The sequence below is a fragment of the Hippoglossus hippoglossus genome, chromosome 10, assembly GCF_009819705.1.
Source record: "Hippoglossus hippoglossus isolate fHipHip1 chromosome 10, fHipHip1.pri, whole genome shotgun sequence".
NCBI classification, from domain to species: Eukaryota; Metazoa; Chordata; class Actinopteri; order Pleuronectiformes; family Pleuronectidae; genus Hippoglossus; species Hippoglossus hippoglossus.
This window is the reverse complement of record NC_047160.1, coordinates 9,589,958-9,608,763: the sequence shown is the minus strand read 5'-3', so window position 1 is coordinate 9,608,763 and position 18,806 is coordinate 9,589,958. Positions and strand designations below refer to the sequence as shown.

The 18,806-nt window shown below is 42.4% G+C and overlaps 2 protein-coding genes across 5 annotated transcripts in view; one reads left to right on the top strand and one right to left on the bottom strand.

The window, feature by feature from the left end:
- afap1l1a (actin filament associated protein 1-like 1a) overlaps nucleotides 1–12,701 on the top strand; it is a 29,276-nt gene extending 16,575 nt beyond the window's left edge. For all 3 annotated transcript variants that reach the window (XM_034597289.1, XM_034597290.1, XM_034597288.1), the window contains 18 exons: nucleotides 768–893; nucleotides 1,365–1,448; nucleotides 1,578–1,657; nucleotides 2,088–2,223; nucleotides 2,961–3,056; nucleotides 3,157–3,371; nucleotides 3,471–3,650; nucleotides 3,814–3,897; nucleotides 4,390–4,465; nucleotides 5,597–5,716; nucleotides 5,797–6,008; nucleotides 6,570–6,715; nucleotides 6,854–6,926; nucleotides 7,457–7,571; nucleotides 9,590–9,757; nucleotides 10,626–10,801; nucleotides 10,892–11,014; nucleotides 11,985–12,701. In XM_034597289.1, the coding sequence (XP_034453180.1) occupies nucleotides 768–893; nucleotides 1,365–1,448; nucleotides 1,578–1,657; nucleotides 2,088–2,223; nucleotides 2,961–3,056; nucleotides 3,157–3,371; nucleotides 3,471–3,650; nucleotides 3,814–3,897; nucleotides 4,390–4,465; nucleotides 5,597–5,716; nucleotides 5,797–6,008; nucleotides 6,570–6,715; nucleotides 6,854–6,926; nucleotides 7,457–7,571; nucleotides 9,590–9,757; nucleotides 10,626–10,801; nucleotides 10,892–11,014; nucleotides 11,985–12,011 (2,237 nt within the window). In that variant the 3' untranslated portion in view covers nucleotides 12,012–12,701. The remainder of the gene's footprint in view (nucleotides 1–767; nucleotides 894–1,364; nucleotides 1,449–1,577; nucleotides 1,658–2,087; nucleotides 2,224–2,960; nucleotides 3,057–3,156; nucleotides 3,372–3,470; nucleotides 3,651–3,813; nucleotides 3,898–4,389; nucleotides 4,466–5,596; nucleotides 5,717–5,796; nucleotides 6,009–6,569; nucleotides 6,716–6,853; nucleotides 6,927–7,456; nucleotides 7,572–9,589; nucleotides 9,758–10,625; nucleotides 10,802–10,891; nucleotides 11,015–11,984) is intronic.
- On the bottom strand, nucleotides 12,579–18,466 carry gabrp (gamma-aminobutyric acid type A receptor subunit pi). 2 transcript variants are annotated; one of them, XR_004615116.1, is made up of 11 exons: nucleotides 18,183–18,466; nucleotides 16,765–16,847; nucleotides 16,513–16,622; nucleotides 16,337–16,404; nucleotides 16,023–16,240; nucleotides 15,167–15,249; nucleotides 14,827–14,964; nucleotides 14,568–14,720; nucleotides 13,833–14,026; nucleotides 12,778–13,732; nucleotides 12,579–12,714 (listed from the first exon to the last, which is right to left on the bottom strand). XR_004615116.1 is itself a non-coding variant. In XM_034597299.1 (10 exons), the coding sequence occupies exons 2-10, from the start codon at nucleotides 16,815–16,817 to the stop codon at nucleotides 13,400–13,402; spliced, it is 1,350 nt and encodes a 449-aa protein (XP_034453190.1). In that variant the 5' UTR covers nucleotides 16,818–16,847; nucleotides 18,183–18,466; the 3' UTR covers nucleotides 12,750–13,399. The 2 variants fall into 2 exon arrangements, 1 of the variants encoding a protein (XP_034453190.1); XM_034597299.1 differs by lacking the exon at nucleotides 12,579–12,714 and having other exon boundaries at nucleotides 12,750–13,732.
- Nucleotides 18,467–18,806: the final 340 nt, after the last annotated feature.

The window sequence follows — 18,806 nt, the reverse complement described above, 5'->3', positions numbered from 1 at the left end:
AAAAATGAATAGTAGGACACAGCAATAGAAAAGAAAGAGGATACAAAGAAATTAAATTATGGAGGAAAGATAAGGAGAGGGACTGGTGGCACTTGCTTGCGTCTGCCAAGAAATCAGACAAAGGAGGAATTCAGACACACACCACAACAGCAGCAGAGGTTCTGTTCTCAGGGTGTCCCACTGCTGTCAGAGGGAGACAGTTTATTTAAGTTCTGTTCTGAAAACAGGGAGTGGACCAATCCCACCTCCCAGATCAACACATGATGTGGAGGCCGGGGGGTCTGAGTCAGCTCATGACTTCAACTGTTGGATAAAGATCACGTCCCTGTGAATTAAACCTCTCACTGGTTTGCTCTGGAGTTTTGGGGTTTGTGCCAATCATGTGTTTGAGCAAACATCATGTCAGAGGTGCAGCTGAACTTTATTCATGCAGGATGTTCTGTTCTGCTAAAGATTCTTGTTTTTGGTGGCTTTGTATTCACTTGTCTTTGCTTCTGGGCTAATGAGCAATTAGCAAACCTGCTTCCTGTCACTCCTCCCTGGTGTTGTTGTTTAGTCTGGTTAGTAACAGGCAGACCGTGATAAGGTGTCAGATTGATATCGACAACCTGTGAAGCAAAGTGACAGAAAACACGGGAAGCAAAGCAGAATCGGCCTCTTTGACATTACTCCTGGGTTTGTTTGGACTTGTCAGCCCGACCTTTGCCCTCTCTGCTGATACACTGAACTTGCGCCCCCTCTGACATTTGCCCCCTGACCCTGTGCAGCCATGGAGGTGTTGGTGAATGAGCTGGGAGTTCTGCTGAAGATGCTGGACCAGGAAAACCTCAGCTCCTCCACCCAGGAGAAGAAGACATCAGTGTGGAACCTCCTGCAGCAGCTACAGCCGTCAGGTCAGAGAGAAATCACTGACACAGTGACTGTTCACTAAACTCTGTTCATACAGTATCATGGAAAATGTTGGTGCATTTCATTGTACTGAAGTTGTATTTACAGCAGTTACCATTACAATATAATTAATATGATTCACAAAAATCCAGATCAGCAAAAATACTTCACCCAGTCAGAGATGTTAAGAGACTTTTGAGAAACTCACAAAATGTGGACAAACACACTATCACACAATGTTAAAGAAAAGTTTTGTGGTAATCCATCCAGTAGTTTTTTGTATAATCCTGCTAACTAACAAACAAATCCTCCTGTTTGGAGGAGGTAATGATTGCAGCATGTGCATCATCCACTTTTTTTTGTTGGATTTATCATTTATCCATTCATTTAGATTTCCACCCATCCTATCCTCTAACGCTCAGCATGTTGTTACCACGCAGGAAGTTATTTCACATTTTCCTCTTCCTCTCTCTCAGTGCCAGGGACAGACTACATCTACATGAACTCAGCAGTTTACAGAAATGGCACCAGCTTTGTCGAGTCCCTCTTTGAGACATTTGGTGAGTTTGAGTTCCAGCACAGTGCTGTAAAACGCACAGCATTGTCGTCATACGAGCTGCACAGCTGGTCATGCCTTCTTCATACAGTAAAGAAGTGGGAGTGTAACCGTGTGCTGTTGTCATTTATAGACTGCCAGCTCGGAGACCTGAAGGATGATGCAGATGATGTCAAAGAAGAAAACAACACCCAAACTGACACTTTAAATCAGGCAAGTTGCCAAAAGTTCCACACTCCCTCTCCTTTACCATAAATATCAATTACAAATGAAATACTGGCTTTAAATGCATGTGTGGGATGTGTGTTGTTTGATTTCCATCCTGTCAGCACTCAAATCCAAATCCAGCTTTGTAAGGAACCATTGCACCTCTAAACAAATGACTTATGGAGGCAAAGCAAAGAGAAACATTGGGAGTATATTCCTTGTTGTGGGGGCTTCCCGTGTACACGTCACTCTGCCAGCTGTTGGAAGAGTTAAAACGTCAGGATCCACTCAGAGTGCATGTGTCTAATTAATGGATCTCATTTTTTGGCTTTTACACTCTATCTCTTTGATGATGCAGTTCTTTGGGTGTGAAAACAAAATGTGAGTGGTTGTGGTGGAAATTTGAGAGCTATGTTTGTGTGTCTCCTTTTGGCAGAGCTGTGCAGATTCCTCGGCCCTGCACTCAGCGGACTCTCCTCCCCCTCTGCCCACCACACCGCCTCCTGAGGAGTATTACGAGGAGGCGCTACCGCTCAGTCCTGGCAAACTGCCAGAGTACATCATCACTCGAGGTCAGCATCCTCCCGCCTCCGCTGAACTCACAGCAATCATGTCATTTTGGTGTAAATACCTCAAAGTCACTGCTCAGCATTTAAGTCACACACACAAGATGTTTTCAGACTTGAACTCTGGAGAATACCCACACAATGAGGTCCGGAGTTTGCCTTTCACACATAAAAGGAGATACTTCCATAAGAAGTGCTCACAAAAACACAGAAATCTCCAGAGCGTTCAGATGACGGGTGATGCAGCAGGCAGAGGCAGGATGTAACAAATTAGGTTGGGTCTGTAACATGTTTTTGTTATCAGCACTTCGACACTGGCATCAGCCCTTATTACCAAAAGCTGTCTTATGACATCTTTGTGACTGTCTTCGACGTGAATGGCACTGCTTTTCATCTTGAGATATTTGTATTCTGTTTGTTTGTTGAATCTGCCCTCTCACTTGCGCGGAATCCTCCGGTAGATCTCCATCTGTTTTCTCACATGGGCTCATTTGGACGTTATTCAGTTTAACCAAGTTTTTATTCTGGGCCTGGCCGGAGAAACTCAACAGACAGTCTGGAGCCTCTCACTCATTTACGTTCCCACATACAGCCCCTCTGGATAATTTCAGGAGATTGTCCGGAGTTCAGTGCATGTCTGAAAGCAACTACATTGACATACAGCACTAGTACAAGTTACAATCAAGGGCACAATGAAACACAAGCACTAATTATTATTATATATTTTTTTCTCCCATTTACAGTCAGGTCAAGTCCTCCCAACTCTATAGAAGATGGATATGAAGATGCTGAAAATAACTACCCCACTACCTGCATAAATTCACACCGTAAAAACTCTTGTGAGTTATAAGAAACTAACCCTGAAAATAATCTGATTACAGGATAAAAACAGACAAAAGGAATAGGTTAACTTCATGTTTTCTGTTGCTGCTCTCACAGACAATGATTCTGACGCTCTGAGCAGTTCATACGAGTCTTACGAGGAGGATGAGGAAGAGAGGAGCCCCGGCGTCCAACTCACTCATCAGTGGCCGTCGGATGAGAGCTCCATGCCTCCTGCCAGAGACTGTCGCATCTGTGCCTTCCTGCTGCGCAAGAAACGCTTCGGACAGTGGGCCAAACAGCTCACTGTCATACGGGAGAACAGACTACAGGTTAGAATTCACACACTCATTAAAGGATAAAAGCTCTTAACTTTCATATTTCTCTCCTTAAACCTAAAGTTTGAAAAACATTTGTCCTCCTTTCTGCAGTGCTATAAGAGTTCCAAGGACACATGCCCGTATGTGGACCTGCTGCTGCCCCAGTGCACTGTGGTCTATGCACCCAAAGACAGCAAGAGGAAACACCATGAGCTCCGGTTCACGTTGCCTAATGGCGATGCGCTGGTGCTGGCGGTGCAAAGCAAGGAACAGGCCCACAGATGGCTTGGAGTAAGCTGCACTCTGCTCTGTATTCCAGCTTAGATACATATGTATGCAGTTATACAGTAACACAGCCAGGAGTCATGCTGACAATCACTGGAAGTGGGTTTGGCAAACGTCTAAAGGAATTCACTGTAAAATGGAGGTTGACACATGTAAAATATCCCTGCAGGTTGTTAGAGAGGTGTGCGGTCAGAGCACAGGCCCTGAGGAGTCTGCATCTCCCGTCAGTCCAAGAAAAACTGAACTTGACAAGGTAAGTGTAGCAGAGAGGATGTTTGTGTAAGTTAGATCCTGTCGTTTTTATCCTCGAGACAATAATTCATTTTCACAGCCGAGCTGAGGAAAAGTAGGTAGCAGGCTGCAATTGTGTTGTCACCATAAATTTCCTTAAACAACAGTTTGGCTCTATACTGCACAGTTATACCTGTGTTTGGCCTCCAGAACAAAGAGGAGATCTAATGTGATCGGGTGTTAAGAAATGATAGGGGTGGCAGTGAGTCAGTGTTGGAACAGGCAGATCCTCTTTTATAATGTTCTACCTGTCATAACTTAAACTGCAAAAAGCACAGAGAGAGTAGAGCAGAGCTGCCATAAATTTGGTAGGAGAAAAGGCAGCGGATGTTTGTGGTTATGAGACAGTATGTAAGAGAATGAAAGAATCCAGAGGTGGGTACATGTGCCAGCTCATCTCAGGGATAGAAATTTAGTTTAATTCTGAAACTGTGTTTGTGTGTGTCTTCCTCAGAGGTTATCAGCAGAGAGGAACACATCTGATTCAGACAGTGTGGGTGTGTCAGCTGGAGATCACTGCAGAGAGAATGGTGAGACAGACACGCACATCCTCAAATCTGTACACCAGTTACACAGCAAAAGAAAAATAAACTTCCACTAAAAGGCCCATTTACCAGCTTTTTCCCCTAGAGTGGGTCATCCACTAAACAGATCTTCCACTGACAGTTGTGCCAACAATGTATAAATGAAAAATTTAAACTTTCCCACTGGGTAATAAACCAATTAGACCGGACATTAAACAAGATGTGTCATAATAATATAAAAGATCTTAAAGAAGGTCTCTCTCTCTCTCTCTCTCTCTCTCTCTCTCTCTCTCTCTCTCTCTCTCTCTCTCTCTCTCTCTCTCTCTCTCTCTCTCTCTTTCTCTCTCTCTCTCTGTGTCTCACTCTCTGCCAAAACATCCAGCGTTTGATTTACCTTTAACAGCAGATCCTAATCTCGGTCAAACTTTCTCTCATGTGATAAGACTTCATTACTCTGTGATGTGACTCTGATGGGTCGGGCTGGATTCGGACAGAACAGTCACTCGGTCACTACTCGGTTGGGCTCGGGTCGGCCAGAAAAATTTGCCCAAATTACACTCTACACAGCTGCTATACAGAGAAGACACTTTCACAAGTATTGATAACTGGTGATGTTGGTGCTTCCACTGATACACAAGATGAACCAAACAAGTTTTTATGTCTATAAAAATGAAAGAGACAGTTATGTAGTCTGTGCATTTAAAAAAGTACTGCTAATAGATGCACTGTATGAATATGTGTGTGAATGGCAAACTGTACTGTGTTGCATCCATATTTATTTGGATTTCAGCCACATCTCTATTATGGGATGTACGAGGGCTTTCAGAAACCTCTGACTTTCCCAGTCATAATTATCACTGGGATGTGTGGGCTGTTTACAAGTCAGGAAGATAAATGCAGCATTAGGTCACAGCAAAGTTCAACACAGTTGAGTTATTTCCATGAAAACAGAGCATTTGCTGATGAAGACCATGAGATGCAGCTCTGGGAAAAAATGCTAGTATGTTTTATCTTGAGTCAGGATCTAGAATTTCCTCAAGGGGGTTCTCTCATGTTTTAAGTTAATGTCAAGTGTCATATTCTAAAGATGAATTTGGACGAAAGATCAACAGTGGAATCCTTAACTTTTTCATGTAGGGAAGGTGAAACGAGGAGCTATCGCTGCAGGCCGAAAAATCACTCGCATCATCAGCTTCTCCAAGAAGAAGCCCCCTCGGCCTGGTGATCCCCGGACGTCCTTAGGCGACCCTCGACAAGGTCAGACCCTGCCTCGCATCACTCTTTAGTTCTCACAAGATTGTAGACGCCTCATTTTATTTTCCCTCCTCACAACACAGGCAACCTGTCGGTGCTGGTGAACCAGGTGTGGCGGGAACAGTGGTGCTGTGTGAGCAGAGGCTTCCTGTACTTCTACCTTGACAAGGGAGACACTCGAACCTCTCTGCCTTCACTTCCTCTCCTCAGCTGTGAGGTGGTGCCGGGGCTTGGACCCAAACACCCTTTTGCGTTTCGGATCCTACGCAACGGCAAAGAGGTGGCTGCTATGGAGGTAGAGTACCTTGATTATCTTACTTTATAGTTGCACTACTCAATATTTTTATATAACTTAGTGTCAAAGGACTGTGTGTGATGTGATGAGAGCAGCACCTAGTGAATAACAGAGAATTATCACTGGACTCTGCAGTTTCCCTCAGATTTACGAAGCATTTTATCACCTTTCAGCTCATCGTTTCCCTTTAGAAGGCTTCAACTTTATTGCTCTCATCAACCTTATCTTGAGCAGCATCAGCAAACGGCTTTCAACATTGAAGCTCTGATAAACACAATGTAAGCTTCCTGTCCAACACCAAACAGCATGATAAGTCATTGTACTTTAGCTGCTAAGATTCAGGAGGTGGTGGAGACCAAAAACAAAGCACAAAGAAGAGTGGATGTTTTACTTGCATTAGTTTAGAGGGGAGATACTTCAAATTAATTCTGTATTTGCTGTGTTATCTGAAGGTGTAACGAGGTTACTATTGCTAAATAATGTTGTGTTTACGGCTTGTTTTACCACCTGTAATGTTCAAATTCTGGTATTTCAAAACTGATTCGTCCTGTCTCCTTTTAGGCTGCCAGCTCTGATGAACTTGGACGGTGGCTGGGTGTCCTCTTGGCAGAAACAGGCTCTACCACAGACCCAGAGTCGCTGCATTACGACTATGTTGATGTGGAAACCATTGCTAATATCCGTGACGCTGCACGTAATTCCTTCCTGTGAGTGAGACTGTCTGGTGGAAATGGGGGGGGATGGGGTTTTGGGATATTTGGATAAGGTCAGTGCAAGGCCACCGACCAGAGCGGGGATGCTTTGACCTTTCTCTGACTTAATTTCTCCCTTCTCTCTGATCCTAGGTGGGCCACCTCCTCCAGCGGTGCCTCTCCAGACTCCAGAACATATGATGAGGTCTCTAATGAGGACATGCAGGTGGGTTGCATGTGCACAGACCTGCACACACTTTCCCAAAGTTCACTTAAATCTCCTGTGTAATGCTTGACTTTAATATGACAAGATTAGAGGCTGTGTGTCTGTGTGTGCAGCTGTTTGGGATGGTCCCCGTCTGAATATGACGCCCCATATCAGTCACCCCCACAGACAGACAGTGCTCTGTTACACGCCTATCAATGACGGCTTTTTGTGGGTCAGAGACAAAGTACTGTGTGGTCACAGGAGAGAAAAAAGACTCCAAAAAAAAGCAATCAAACTGATGACAGCAAAGCAAGAGGTCAGGGCACTTTTACAGCCTGTAAACCTCTTTCTTAACCTCACTGACACACACTTAAACACTGACCCACTCACATCCTACAGACACAAACATACACACCTCAGCGGCCTTAAGCCAATGAATCTAAAGATAAACTTATTGCTTTGCCTTCTTTTTTCTCTTCTCTCCTCGTCCTTTTTCATCCTTCTCACATCTGTCATGTCCTCCCTCCCCTCCTCTGCACTCCACCCAGTCAGGGGAGAGCCACAGGCCGCAGTCTGGGAATCAAGGGAAGCGGCGCTCAAGTTTCTCAAGCAGCGACTCCGACAGAACTAAACCATTAGTTTCCCTCAAGCGGACTGGCTCAAGTAAGTGTGATTGGTTGGTTTTCCAAAGTTACACTGCTGTACTTCTATTGGTCTGTTCTTTAGCAAAGCCTCATGCAAAGCTTATTCAAAGTCTTCTGTTGAAAAGGCAACTAAGTAATTACATGAGCATCTTATTCAACTGGTGGATTTCAATTAAAGAGACTAATTGTGAGAAACACATTAGTTCTATAGGGAAATGTATTTTATATCTAAGGTGCATAGAATCTAAAAGCCAATTTACTTAAGGTGGTCTTAATTCTCTGAGCTTGTTCTAGCAGACTGCAGCGTGCACATATGGGGTTTAGAGCCTTGACTCTTCTATACTAGAAGATGATTTAAATATGCAAATAGCTTTTGCGAATATATTTTATGAATGAAAAGGGGACAGTGTTACTCTCACCTGTGGGATAGATGTTTTGTAAAGAATGCACTGATGGCTCTCACAAATGAATAAAGGAAGGGCACAGTGTCTACTAGCTTCATGAATTTTTGTTGGTCTAATTGTTTTCTGCCCTTTTTAAACGGACTGTGTCTTGTAAATGAGGCAAGTTGTAGTTTGAATATATAATATGTAACAATTCGTCTTTCAAATGTAAAAAAATTACAAAACCTGTGTTATATATTTCGTACTCATGGTTTTGTCTGTTTCTGCTATAGCTTCTGGGGCAAAGATAGTTTTGATTAAAAGACCCCCAGTGGCCAAAGTTAAACATTGTATGTGTAACTTTGTATTTTGAAACAATTCCATTTCCTGGTGAATTTACATTCTATATTAGGACTATAAGATGTAGAAAAAACAATCTATTCTTTTTTTCCTCTTCAACAACAATGTTAAGCTGTTAAGTGAAAAAAACTATACTGCAGTTCTATGAATGGTATTGCTATAGTTTGTGAAGAGAAGAGGAACTGAAATTGATCCTTGTGGACCACCTTTTTTTAACATTAAGAAGTTTAGGTAAAACACCATCAGCCACAACACATTAAGATTTGTTTTGCAAGTAATTTTTAACATACGAAAATCTGTAGGTCACTTCACTCACATATTGGCATCTATATTATATTTAAGACATTATGACAGAGCAATAAACACACCTGCACAATGCAAGTTTTTATCTGATCTTTTTTAAATTATTGTTCAGGCAGCCAAGCAGCTGAGATACATATACAGTTCAATGAAATCTTATCAGATTTGACTTCTCGACTTTGCACCCCTCCATTTCCATCTATCCCTCTGAAAAATAAATAGATAAATAAATAGAAACTATAGCAGCCTGCTGCCCTTCGAAGGAAACAACTAGTTTTACAGATGGTCCATTATAATATATTGTGTCACACAGCAGTCATATATTCCAAAGCTCTAGTTTTATTGTAACTTATACTATTCATACAGTCACTTCAGTGGTGTGCCAATTCACTGACAGTCGTAAAATCTGAGCTCTCATCCGGCTCAATATTCCCTCTTCTCTCTCCTCTCAATCATCCTGTTATTTTCCATCTATAATCTTATCCCTTCTCTCTGTCCGCTCCCATTTGCTCCACCATGTCAGTCGGACTCTAACATTACAAATAAAGAAGTTGAGCGTCCAGGGTTTAGGAAAGTGATATTGGTGTGGTCGGACAGCTCCGTGCTCTTCTCTGCGCTGTTTCACAGGCCTTCACTGTGACGTCCTGACACTTCAAAGAGCCGGCGCTTTCCAGGGCTGAAAGCTTCAGGATGTAACCTGAGATTTATTGGACACTCGCATTAGATCCGCTGTCTTGCCTCCTTGATCTACAGGAGTCTGTGTGTTTATCTTTTATTTGTGCATCGTATCCTTGTTCCCTCACAAACATTCTTGAATTAAGAAATAAGGTCACATGAGAGTGCTGCAGTTTTGTATGACTTGTAGAGCTGGTGTCACTCCCTTCGTGCGAAGAGTGTGATATTAAACAAGATGAGAAGACGGAACACTGTGAGACATTTTGTCTTCTTCCCATAACCCCTGCACGTCTGACCTCTCACCTTTGCTCCCGCCCAGATGCCAACCAGTATGGAAGGTATGGGAAAACACGAGCGGAGGAGGATGCCAAGCGTTACCTTAAAGACACAGAGGTGCTGGAGAGGGAGAGAGATGGGATACGAAACACACTGGTGACCCTACGACAAGAGAAGAGAGAGCTGAAGGAAGAGTTAAAGACGGCCTCTGGTACGGAGATTTAAAACACAACTGCAGATGCTACTCAAATAGTTTTTGGTAATGTGTGGATTTCACTCCAGACTTTCCAAAATCAGAAAAATGTAACTGAACCTTTTTATGTGTCGACTGTTGTCTTTTATATGTTTATTGAGAAATTATATTGAACTGCTGGATACTCTAGTATTGAAGAAAGCCTGCACACAAGGCTTGGATATCAAATGCAGACATCTCTGCTCTGTATGTGACCTTGACCTCCGTTATTAAAGGGCCATGTGAGCGGAGAGTTTCCCTACAGGCCTCAATAAACCACCTAATTGCTCTTATTAAAACTAAATTCCTTCTAAATCTAATTAATTTCATCTAGTTTCACATAGTACACACATACTCATGCACACATTCCATTTCAGATAAGTTTTGATGCTCTATTAATTAGATTTTTTCAGTAAATTGTTTCTCAGTTGTAGGTATATGATGCTTTTATTTGTCTTATACGATAGTAAACTGAATATCATTGAGGTTTAGACTGTTGACTGGACTAAACAGGCAATTTAAATAAGTTACCATTGGATGTGGGGAGAAGTTTTCACTATTTTCTAGATTAAGTTATCAGCAAAGTAATCAATCATAAAAATAAGTTTGTTGCAATTGTTTTTTTGCCACCGTACATAAAAAGGTAAGCAGCGTTTTAAAGCTGTAGCTAATTTTAGGTACTTCTGAGTTGTAATCTTAACATTTGTAAATAAGCAAATATACTTAATATACTTTATTTAGAAAGCCATCCTGTATTTAGAGGACATGGAAATACAAATGCTGCTGTCGTAGTCTTAGTTTGTCTCATTGTGTTGTGTATATGTTTGATACGTCCATGTGTTTGCAGATAAGAGGAAGTCCTCCATGAACAAACGTGTGTCCCATCTGGAGGAAGTGTGTCGAGCTAAGGAGGCAGAGAGGGTGGACCTGGAGCTGCGACTCTCAGAGGTCAAAGAAAACCTGAAGAAGAGTCAGGCAGGTGGAGCACTGGGTGCACCAGTCGAGGCTAAACCACCTGTTAAGGTATATTTTGTTGTTTCATGTGGAAAGATTTGCTTACATGCACACCTGTGAGTACATACTTCTATTTACTTCTTACTTTTTTGTGTGTAGGCCTCCAACAAAAAGAGGCAGAACATCTACAGTGAGTCACTACCAGTAAATTGTGCCTCAGAAATACGTCGGAGACCTCCGTCTGTCTATGCTTCTACAGGAACCGTCATGCAGAAAGCAAAGGTAACAATCATCCAATTCCTATTGGTCTATTCTTATTTCTTTATCAGAGAGGACGACAAATAGAACGACAGCAGAATGTGTTATCATCGAGTGCGTTTTCACACAAACAAATAATCTGTCTGGGTGTTTGTGGGTGTTGGTGCTTTGTCATTTTGGACATTTACACTGAAGTACCTGTATGTGAGTGTACTTTATGTGATTGTGATCAAATTGGATTCGGTCACTACACGTGGATGTTAGATGTTTGAATACAATATAAGAAGTCTTTTTTTTGGAGCTAGCAGGGATTGTACTGTTTATACGGATGTTAACTTGGATTTTGATTTACATTAATTGTTAAGTGAAAAGAAGTCAGTGTGATAAACTAGTACATTGTGTTACTTGCTACTTGGGGTTTTGAGTACGAGTAAACAAAATAACTTCTGCAACTGTCTGAGTGGAGGCCAAATGTATTTATAATTTATATGTTCTCATTATTGATTAATGTGATCATTGCTGTAGACATTACTTTGAGTGTTGTGATAGTGGCTGTAGCTTGCAGTGCTACACAGTCATTCAGCCATAACCTAAATTATTTAGCCTCCTAATTCGCCTTTGTTTGTTATTTTATATAAAAAGTTGTTCGGAAAAATGTTGTTGTTTACAAAGCTGTGTTGTATTTGTTATTGCTGATTATTTTTGTTTTAACAATAGTGTCTAGAACAGCCATTCTGCTACATTACTGTAAATTACAAATTACTCAACTGACTTAGATCGATGTTTTTGTTTTGTGTTTTTCTATTTAGTTGTATGTAGACACATTTCTCTATTATATAAGACTATGTTAACTAAACTTGTTTCATTTGTTGGCATGTATATTCAGTATAGCTTATTACTACTCTTCATCTGTGGTTATTTGAAATTAATTTCTTGAAGTAATTGCCTCATTTTCACATTATAATTAAATCTCCTAACCTTTCTATTTCTTCAGGAATGGGAGTCAAAGAAAGGAACCTAAGAGAAGCATCGTTAAAAGGACTGATGTATCAAGGTGGGACCTGTAATCCCACAAAGGACAACCTTCCTCCACATAAATTGACTGTAATGAAAGAATTCCGCCACTAGGTGGAGGTACATCCCACTGAATATCCTCTCCTATCTTCCTCAGAGGACTTCACATCTTCCGTATCCAAGTATTTTCATTGTCTGTGGTTCAAACTGAAACAGAGAGAAATCTTGTGTTGAAGAAAGACTCATGAAAAGTGTATTGAAGAGAGTATAGAATGCAATGTCATGGAAAAGCAACAGAGGATTGTGTTGGAACCAGTGTTGCATTAAGTGAAATGTGAACATGCCACATGGGTAAGTTAAACTAAGACATGTGATGTGTTGGAAAAGAAGAGGATTAGAGGGCAGTTTAAGCCATGATGTGCCTGTTATGTGACTTAACGTCTTTATGTTCTGCCTGTACATACTGAGCCATGACTACTGTTTTATATACTTTATTCTTTTTCTAATATACAATGTTTTACTTCTCATCATCATGATGATTTACCCGATATGAGTTTTCAGCTGCAGTGCTGTGGATCGATGGCGCGTCAATATTTTTTGATTGCACTCAGCTTCTCTGACACTCAAAGCTGTTCAGTGATCGTCTGCTTAATGATCTGGCTGAAACCAAACCCTACATCTACTTGACCTCGCTATAGAAAACGGAGTGACTAACAAAGCAGTGACACAAACCATCCTTGAGAATGAGAAAATCTGCCCTCTATCATTTTAACAACTTCTCCTTCTGAACCTGTGGATGTCGTTTGCACTTTATCGTTCTTCTACCTGGATAAGAGAAAAAATGTCTTTCCTCCGCCATACATTACAATAGAGATTTCTTCATTAAAATTCACCTACGTATGTTCAGGTACTGACTTTTAATTTCACATGAGATGCTGTGAAGAACGTACACAATATATGATCTCATACAAGCAGCGTATGAAAGCCAAAACAAGCAAAAAACACATCTACATCAGTCACTTAATGAAGGCAACTCATTGCAGCACAGTATAGTGTGGCGCAGTTCAGGCAGCCAGGTAACTTCCTTATTTGTTATATGGATTTGTCAGCAATCCTCACTTTTACATGTTTATCTCTAGGTAGCCATCCATCCACACACCAAACTGCTTTCAATACTGATTATAATCTAAAGCTGGTTCCTCAGCCCGAGCCGATTGATTTTCATTAATTTGTAGCCCTATCTGTGGGACAAGCAGGTTTTCTATGTATGGTACAAAAAGGTTGCTTGGTCAGTTGTGATCCAGGCAGTGGTGACTGGTATTGGGTCTCGAATGAGGAGGTAGATCAGCTTCACAATGGTGACATTGACTAAATGTAGCAGCTTGGAACCAGCGCTCAGAAAAAGAGATAGTACAGCCAATAGAAGATATTGACAAACAGGAACGCAGTGGGGAAGACTGTGCGGGCGTGGCGGTCAATGTTGTGTGGGTTTTCCACAGTGAAGGCAGATGCAGCCCTGTGAGACGCATCCTTCACCGCGGACAGGCCGCACCCCTGTCCCGACACCTTCTCTTTGGGTCCAGTGTCGCTCATGGCGTCGCCATTCTCCGAGCGCTCCGTTGGCTCCTCTGCCGTGGAGCTGATCGCCACAGACTGCTTGGGTTGGGTGGATCTGACAAAGGGGATGGAGCTGTTTCCGTTGGACTCGATGAACTCCTTCAGAAGATCCTAACAGACGGACAGAAAGATGTACTTACAATGTCTTCATCATCTAAACTGAAAGTTCTGCTTTTTCATCTCGTTTTTTCAGTACAAATATGCTGCTTACTCTGTGTAAATCCTCGATGGTCTGGTTCTGCATGGTGTAAAAGTGGGCAAAGGCATACTCCAGCAGTGCACCAAATATGAAAGTGAAGCAGATGCCCAGGTACACGTCTATAGCCTTAATGAAGCAGTTGGCGTTGGGCAAAGATGTCCGGGCGCCCATCATCAGAGTGGTCATGGTTAAGACTGTAGTCACGCCTGTAGAACACATAATGTTGTCTTATACATAATCCTTCGGAAGTCGGTTCAAACATGTTTGTGCAGCCCCTTAATTATCTAGCGGCTCACTAATTTGACCTCCAGTTACTGATTGGCCAGTGGTCTGAGTAAACAATCTAATCATCAAGCTGTGTGTGGTTAACTCGTGTTGCTCTGAGGTAGTGATGTGTGTTCAATCAATGCAGGATAGTATAATACATCTCTGAGCTTGATTCACTGAACTGCATCATGGTTAATAGCTGGTGAGAGTGAACGGTTGTTTCTCTGTATAGCGGCTCTGAACAGAGTGTACCCCGCCTCTCGCCCAATGCCAGCAGGGATTGGCTCCAGCTCCTCCAGTATAGCAGTACAGATGATGGAGGCATCAGCTGATGTGAATCATATATGATCATATAGGGACACTGTGTGAATCAGTACCTAATTAGCTTCATGTTGTACGCTGGAAGTTATTCTTCTATTTGGGTCAAAATGATATAACATGAACATACAGCATAGTAAAAGCAATCGGGATAGTACTGACCAATGCAGGTTCTAGCAGGCACAGAGGACTGGCTGATCCAGAACGAGACCCAGGAAAGAACCACGAGCAATATGGAGGGAACATACGTCTCCAAGATGAAGAACAACACGTTTCGACGCAGCGCAAAATGCAGCACCAGCTTTGGGTATTGTCCTGTGAAGACACACGATGAAATGTTGAAGACAGTGTGTTACATCTGTGCTCTACCTTAGGTTCCCTCCACAGGTGAGGTGAATTCTGGGATTTGAAGTGTTTGCACCTGTTTCGTACACAGCCTCCGACACCGATGTATAGTAGGTCTCGATGCTGTACTGAGCCAGACGCAGCGTGTTGAGACCCTTCACTGAATCATTCCCTCTGGTCCAATAGAACACCACGTCCTGCAGGTTGTAGCCCCCTGACCCCCCACACACACGCACACACACACACACACACACACACACACACACAAGTCATGTCGAATCTGACCTGGCGAGCAAAACATTGTCTCTAAAGATTGATACTCACGAAACTGATGTGGATGATGATGAAAATGGTAATGGTGATGATAATGAGGTGGGGGGGGGGGGGGCTGATGGAGCCTCACAGGTATTACTCACAGCTCTCCAGCTGTAGAGTGCACACCTGTCTGTCCATGGGATACTTGGTCAGGTCCATGTTGCAGGCGATCGTAGCTGTGATGCTGTTGTGTGTGTGTGTTCATAGAAGAAAAAAACACGTTGGCAACCTTCAAAATCTCTAAGTCGTTTGATGTAGAACAGGGTAATTAATAATTAGTGAGCATGGAAAACTCTCTGCCCCTGAGCAGATAAAGACTCATATCTGAAGTGCCAACATTTCTGTGCATGAAGAATTAATTATATAATGATGTAATAGAGATGCAGGGCATTTGAATCTAAATTCTTCTGTTGATGTATATGTGTCCTAATGTAGTGAATTGGACTTTTATATAGGAAAAAGACTCAGTAAAGTTAGGAATCACAATGCTTTCCTACATCCCTCATGATTTAAAAAATGACCCTGCAGAGAATTGACCTCACTGTCCTCCAATAAAGCTGTTCAGTCACAATAAAGCTCTCAGTCAGTGACACACGACCGATAGGACGTCATGACACAGTTCTTCTGTGGCCGGGAGCGACTCTGCAAACATTCCCTCACACAATCTGAACTATTTGAGCGACAGGAATTCAGAGTAATTCCCTTAAGTTAAACTGTATGACGAGTGATGATACATAAGAGTTTATTTTAAACCCAAGGCCAAGTCACTGCTGATTAGTATGACAATCACGTAAGAAAATATCTTCAAATTTCTTCTTATCTTCCAACATTTCTGTGTGACTAGTCCCCTTTCATTTTCTATTCTGAAAATTAAGCCTCATCTAAAAAGCTTATTTTGTGAGATAAGCAGCAAATGTCAGTAAATGTCAAATCTAAACCTCATAGAAAAAAGAGTACCGAAGTGCGTATAGAACAGTCCCATTGCTGAAGATGCGTATGAGGCGGTTTTCCACCGTGACGTCATGCAGGAAGGAACGCTTGGAGTCTGGGATGAAGGTGTCCGGGATCCAGAGGAGTGACACCAGACGTCCGTCCAGACTGACGCTCTCGTTTCCAGGAAACACCAGCCTGGAATCACGCCAGCGCTGACGCAAGAAGATGGTCGCAGTGTAGTCCTGAGAAGATGACGTAAACCACCAGTCATTTGTCATTCATTCATTCATTTTCCCTCATTCACCCAGTGACACAGAAAAGCTGCCAGGGTCCTATACCATATTGATTTCGGAGATGGCATCGATACTGGCGATATCGAGGCTCATTCCAATTTCGACAGGACCCTCTATCAAAGATATGGAGAGATCAAATGTCAATTTTCAATTAGGGCCTTGAAATAGAAGACCACTCAAAGAATGTTAATATAACGATCATTTTTCAAGCTCCTTCCTACCATTAAAATTAGGTCTGAGGTAGCGGTTGTATCCTTTCATCAGCTTCTGAATGGTTGGCTGAAGCTGAGAGTCATTCCACTCGCCCCAGTGGTTATGGAACATACAAGCACTGATGCAAAAGAGAAAGAGGGTGAAGGAGGAAAATGGACAAAAGCTGTTTGTGTAGAGCATTTATATTTCCTGTCAATATCAATATCAGTGTGTGTGTGAGTGTGTGTGTGTGTGTGTGTGTTGGACCTAAGGTCACTCACTCCTCTGTGATCGTCAGGCAGAGGATCATCAGCGTGAGCGGCTGCACAGACATTGTTGATCAGCAGGGCAGAGGTCAGCAGCTCTGGCCGGGGGATACAGGTGCATTACATGAATCACTGACCACTAATCACACTGCAGCACATTTTTAATGGGATAGAGCAGTGTCGCCATGGTGTGAGTTCTCCCTGCACCAATACGCGTCAAATTTACCAGAAGCTGGTATTGATTTACTCCCCCCTGCCTTTATGAATGACTGCTCTATTTGACACTCACACACACACACACACATACCTGCACTCACACTCCATGACTCCGGAGGACATGATATTTATTTCCTCTTAACTTGCGCTAACCTTAACTATGACTCTACCAAAATCCTGATCCTAACATGATCCTATTTTACCCTAATCCTAACATTACCCTGTTCTTGCTATTGTCCTAATCGTAACTTTACCCTAATCCCCAAATTACCTAAATCCCAATTTTTTCCTAATCCAAATATTACCCTAATCCTAATTTAACCCTAGTCTTGATATTACCCTAATACCAATTTCACCCCAATCCAAATTTTCCCTAATCCTAATATGTTATTCCTATCCTTACTATATCCTAATATTACCCAAATGATTTACATTATGGGGGTTGTCTCGATATGGAAGACAAATCAGCGTAATTAGATTGTGTTAACAAGTGTAGTTCCCCACAGAATACAGAATACCTTGGACACACACACGGTAATAACCGCAGTGTCTAGATAAGGACACAGAGGTGTTTTGTGTGTTTCCTACACCACACAAGTGTGTCGTATAGAGTCGTCACCTGCTGATGAAAATGTCCACTTCCTCATGATTTATTCACAAAGCCTCCCTCATAACTAATCCTGTATCCAAACATTGTATTGACATGTTGCCAGAACCTTAGAAAAAGCCATACCATTAAATATTCAATGTATTATTTACACAGCACAAGAAGAATACTGATTGTTTTTTCCATCCTAATGGAGGAAATGACAGTTTCAGAGTGGCAGAACATCATTAAATTTATTTCTCTACACATTGCAGTCATGATTATTTCATGCCAACATATTTTTCCTTTTTCATTCATTTTCCTGTGTACTGCTTTGTAGTTAAGGTGTCAGGAGATTTTGTTGTTCTTCACTGGTTTGTGCTTCGTTTCCTCTCATTCCTCTTTGAGTCCACACTTCATCAATCACTTGTTGGAAAGTCATGTATTGGCAAACTACAGATTAGCATATTTCTCTGCAGTATCTTGTTTCTTTTCTTTACTTTGGCTACAAGTGGCATGCACACACTGAGAACCATCTCTACATTCCATCTTCTCTGCAGCTTTACATTTTTTTTTTACAAGTGCACCATCCTTTCATTTTCACATTTTTCTTTCTGTCTAATTCTCCTACCTGTTTCAGTCCTCTGGTTTTCTTTCTCCACCTCAGGTCACTCCTCTTCTGTCTCTGCTCCTTCCTTTGTTTCCTCCTCCACACTCCTCTGTTTTCCCCCTCTCCCTGTAATCTTGCCAGTGGCTGGGATTGTTCCCCTTCCTCTACTCACCGATTAAATCTCAGCGTTTGCTCCCATCCACCAATAAATCACAGCTGCCTCTGTTATTTGGTCCTGGTGTGAGTGGCTACTGGTTGTTTTACAGTTTGTGCGTCTCCCTCTGACTCTCTGCACATCTGTATTCATCTCCCCACAGAGCCACCACCCCCACCCCACTCCCCTCCTCCTCCTCCTCCTCCTCCTCTTGCGCTCTCTCTCACTCTCTGTTTATGCCATTCACCCTCTCACTTACGCTGCATCTATCCCCCTCTTCCCCCCCAACTCCACATGCACACACATTAACGTCAAGTTGGATTGCCCTCACCACTTCTTTATTACCTCCCACACCTTCTCCCTCCCTTAATCTCCAGCTACCTTCTTTTTCCTCCAGGTTGCACCGACACCAGCACCTCCCTCTGGGCTTCAAAGGTCCACTCTCTCCCATTCAGACATGCCCTCTCCCTCCTCACCTCCAGCTTATCTGG

Coding starts and splice junctions, on each gene's coding strand:
- gabrp (XM_034597299.1), bottom strand. CDS start 16,817: ATGTCTGTGCAGCCGCTCACGCTGATGATCCTCTGCCTGACGATCACA. Junction 15,250..16,022: donor ACTGTTCTATACGCACTTCG/GTACTCTTTTTT, acceptor CACACACAACAG/CATCACAGCTACGATCGCCT. Junction 14,721..14,826: donor GGAGGCTGTGTACGAAACAG/GTGCAAACACTT, acceptor GTGTCTTCACAG/GACAATACCCAAAGCTGGTG.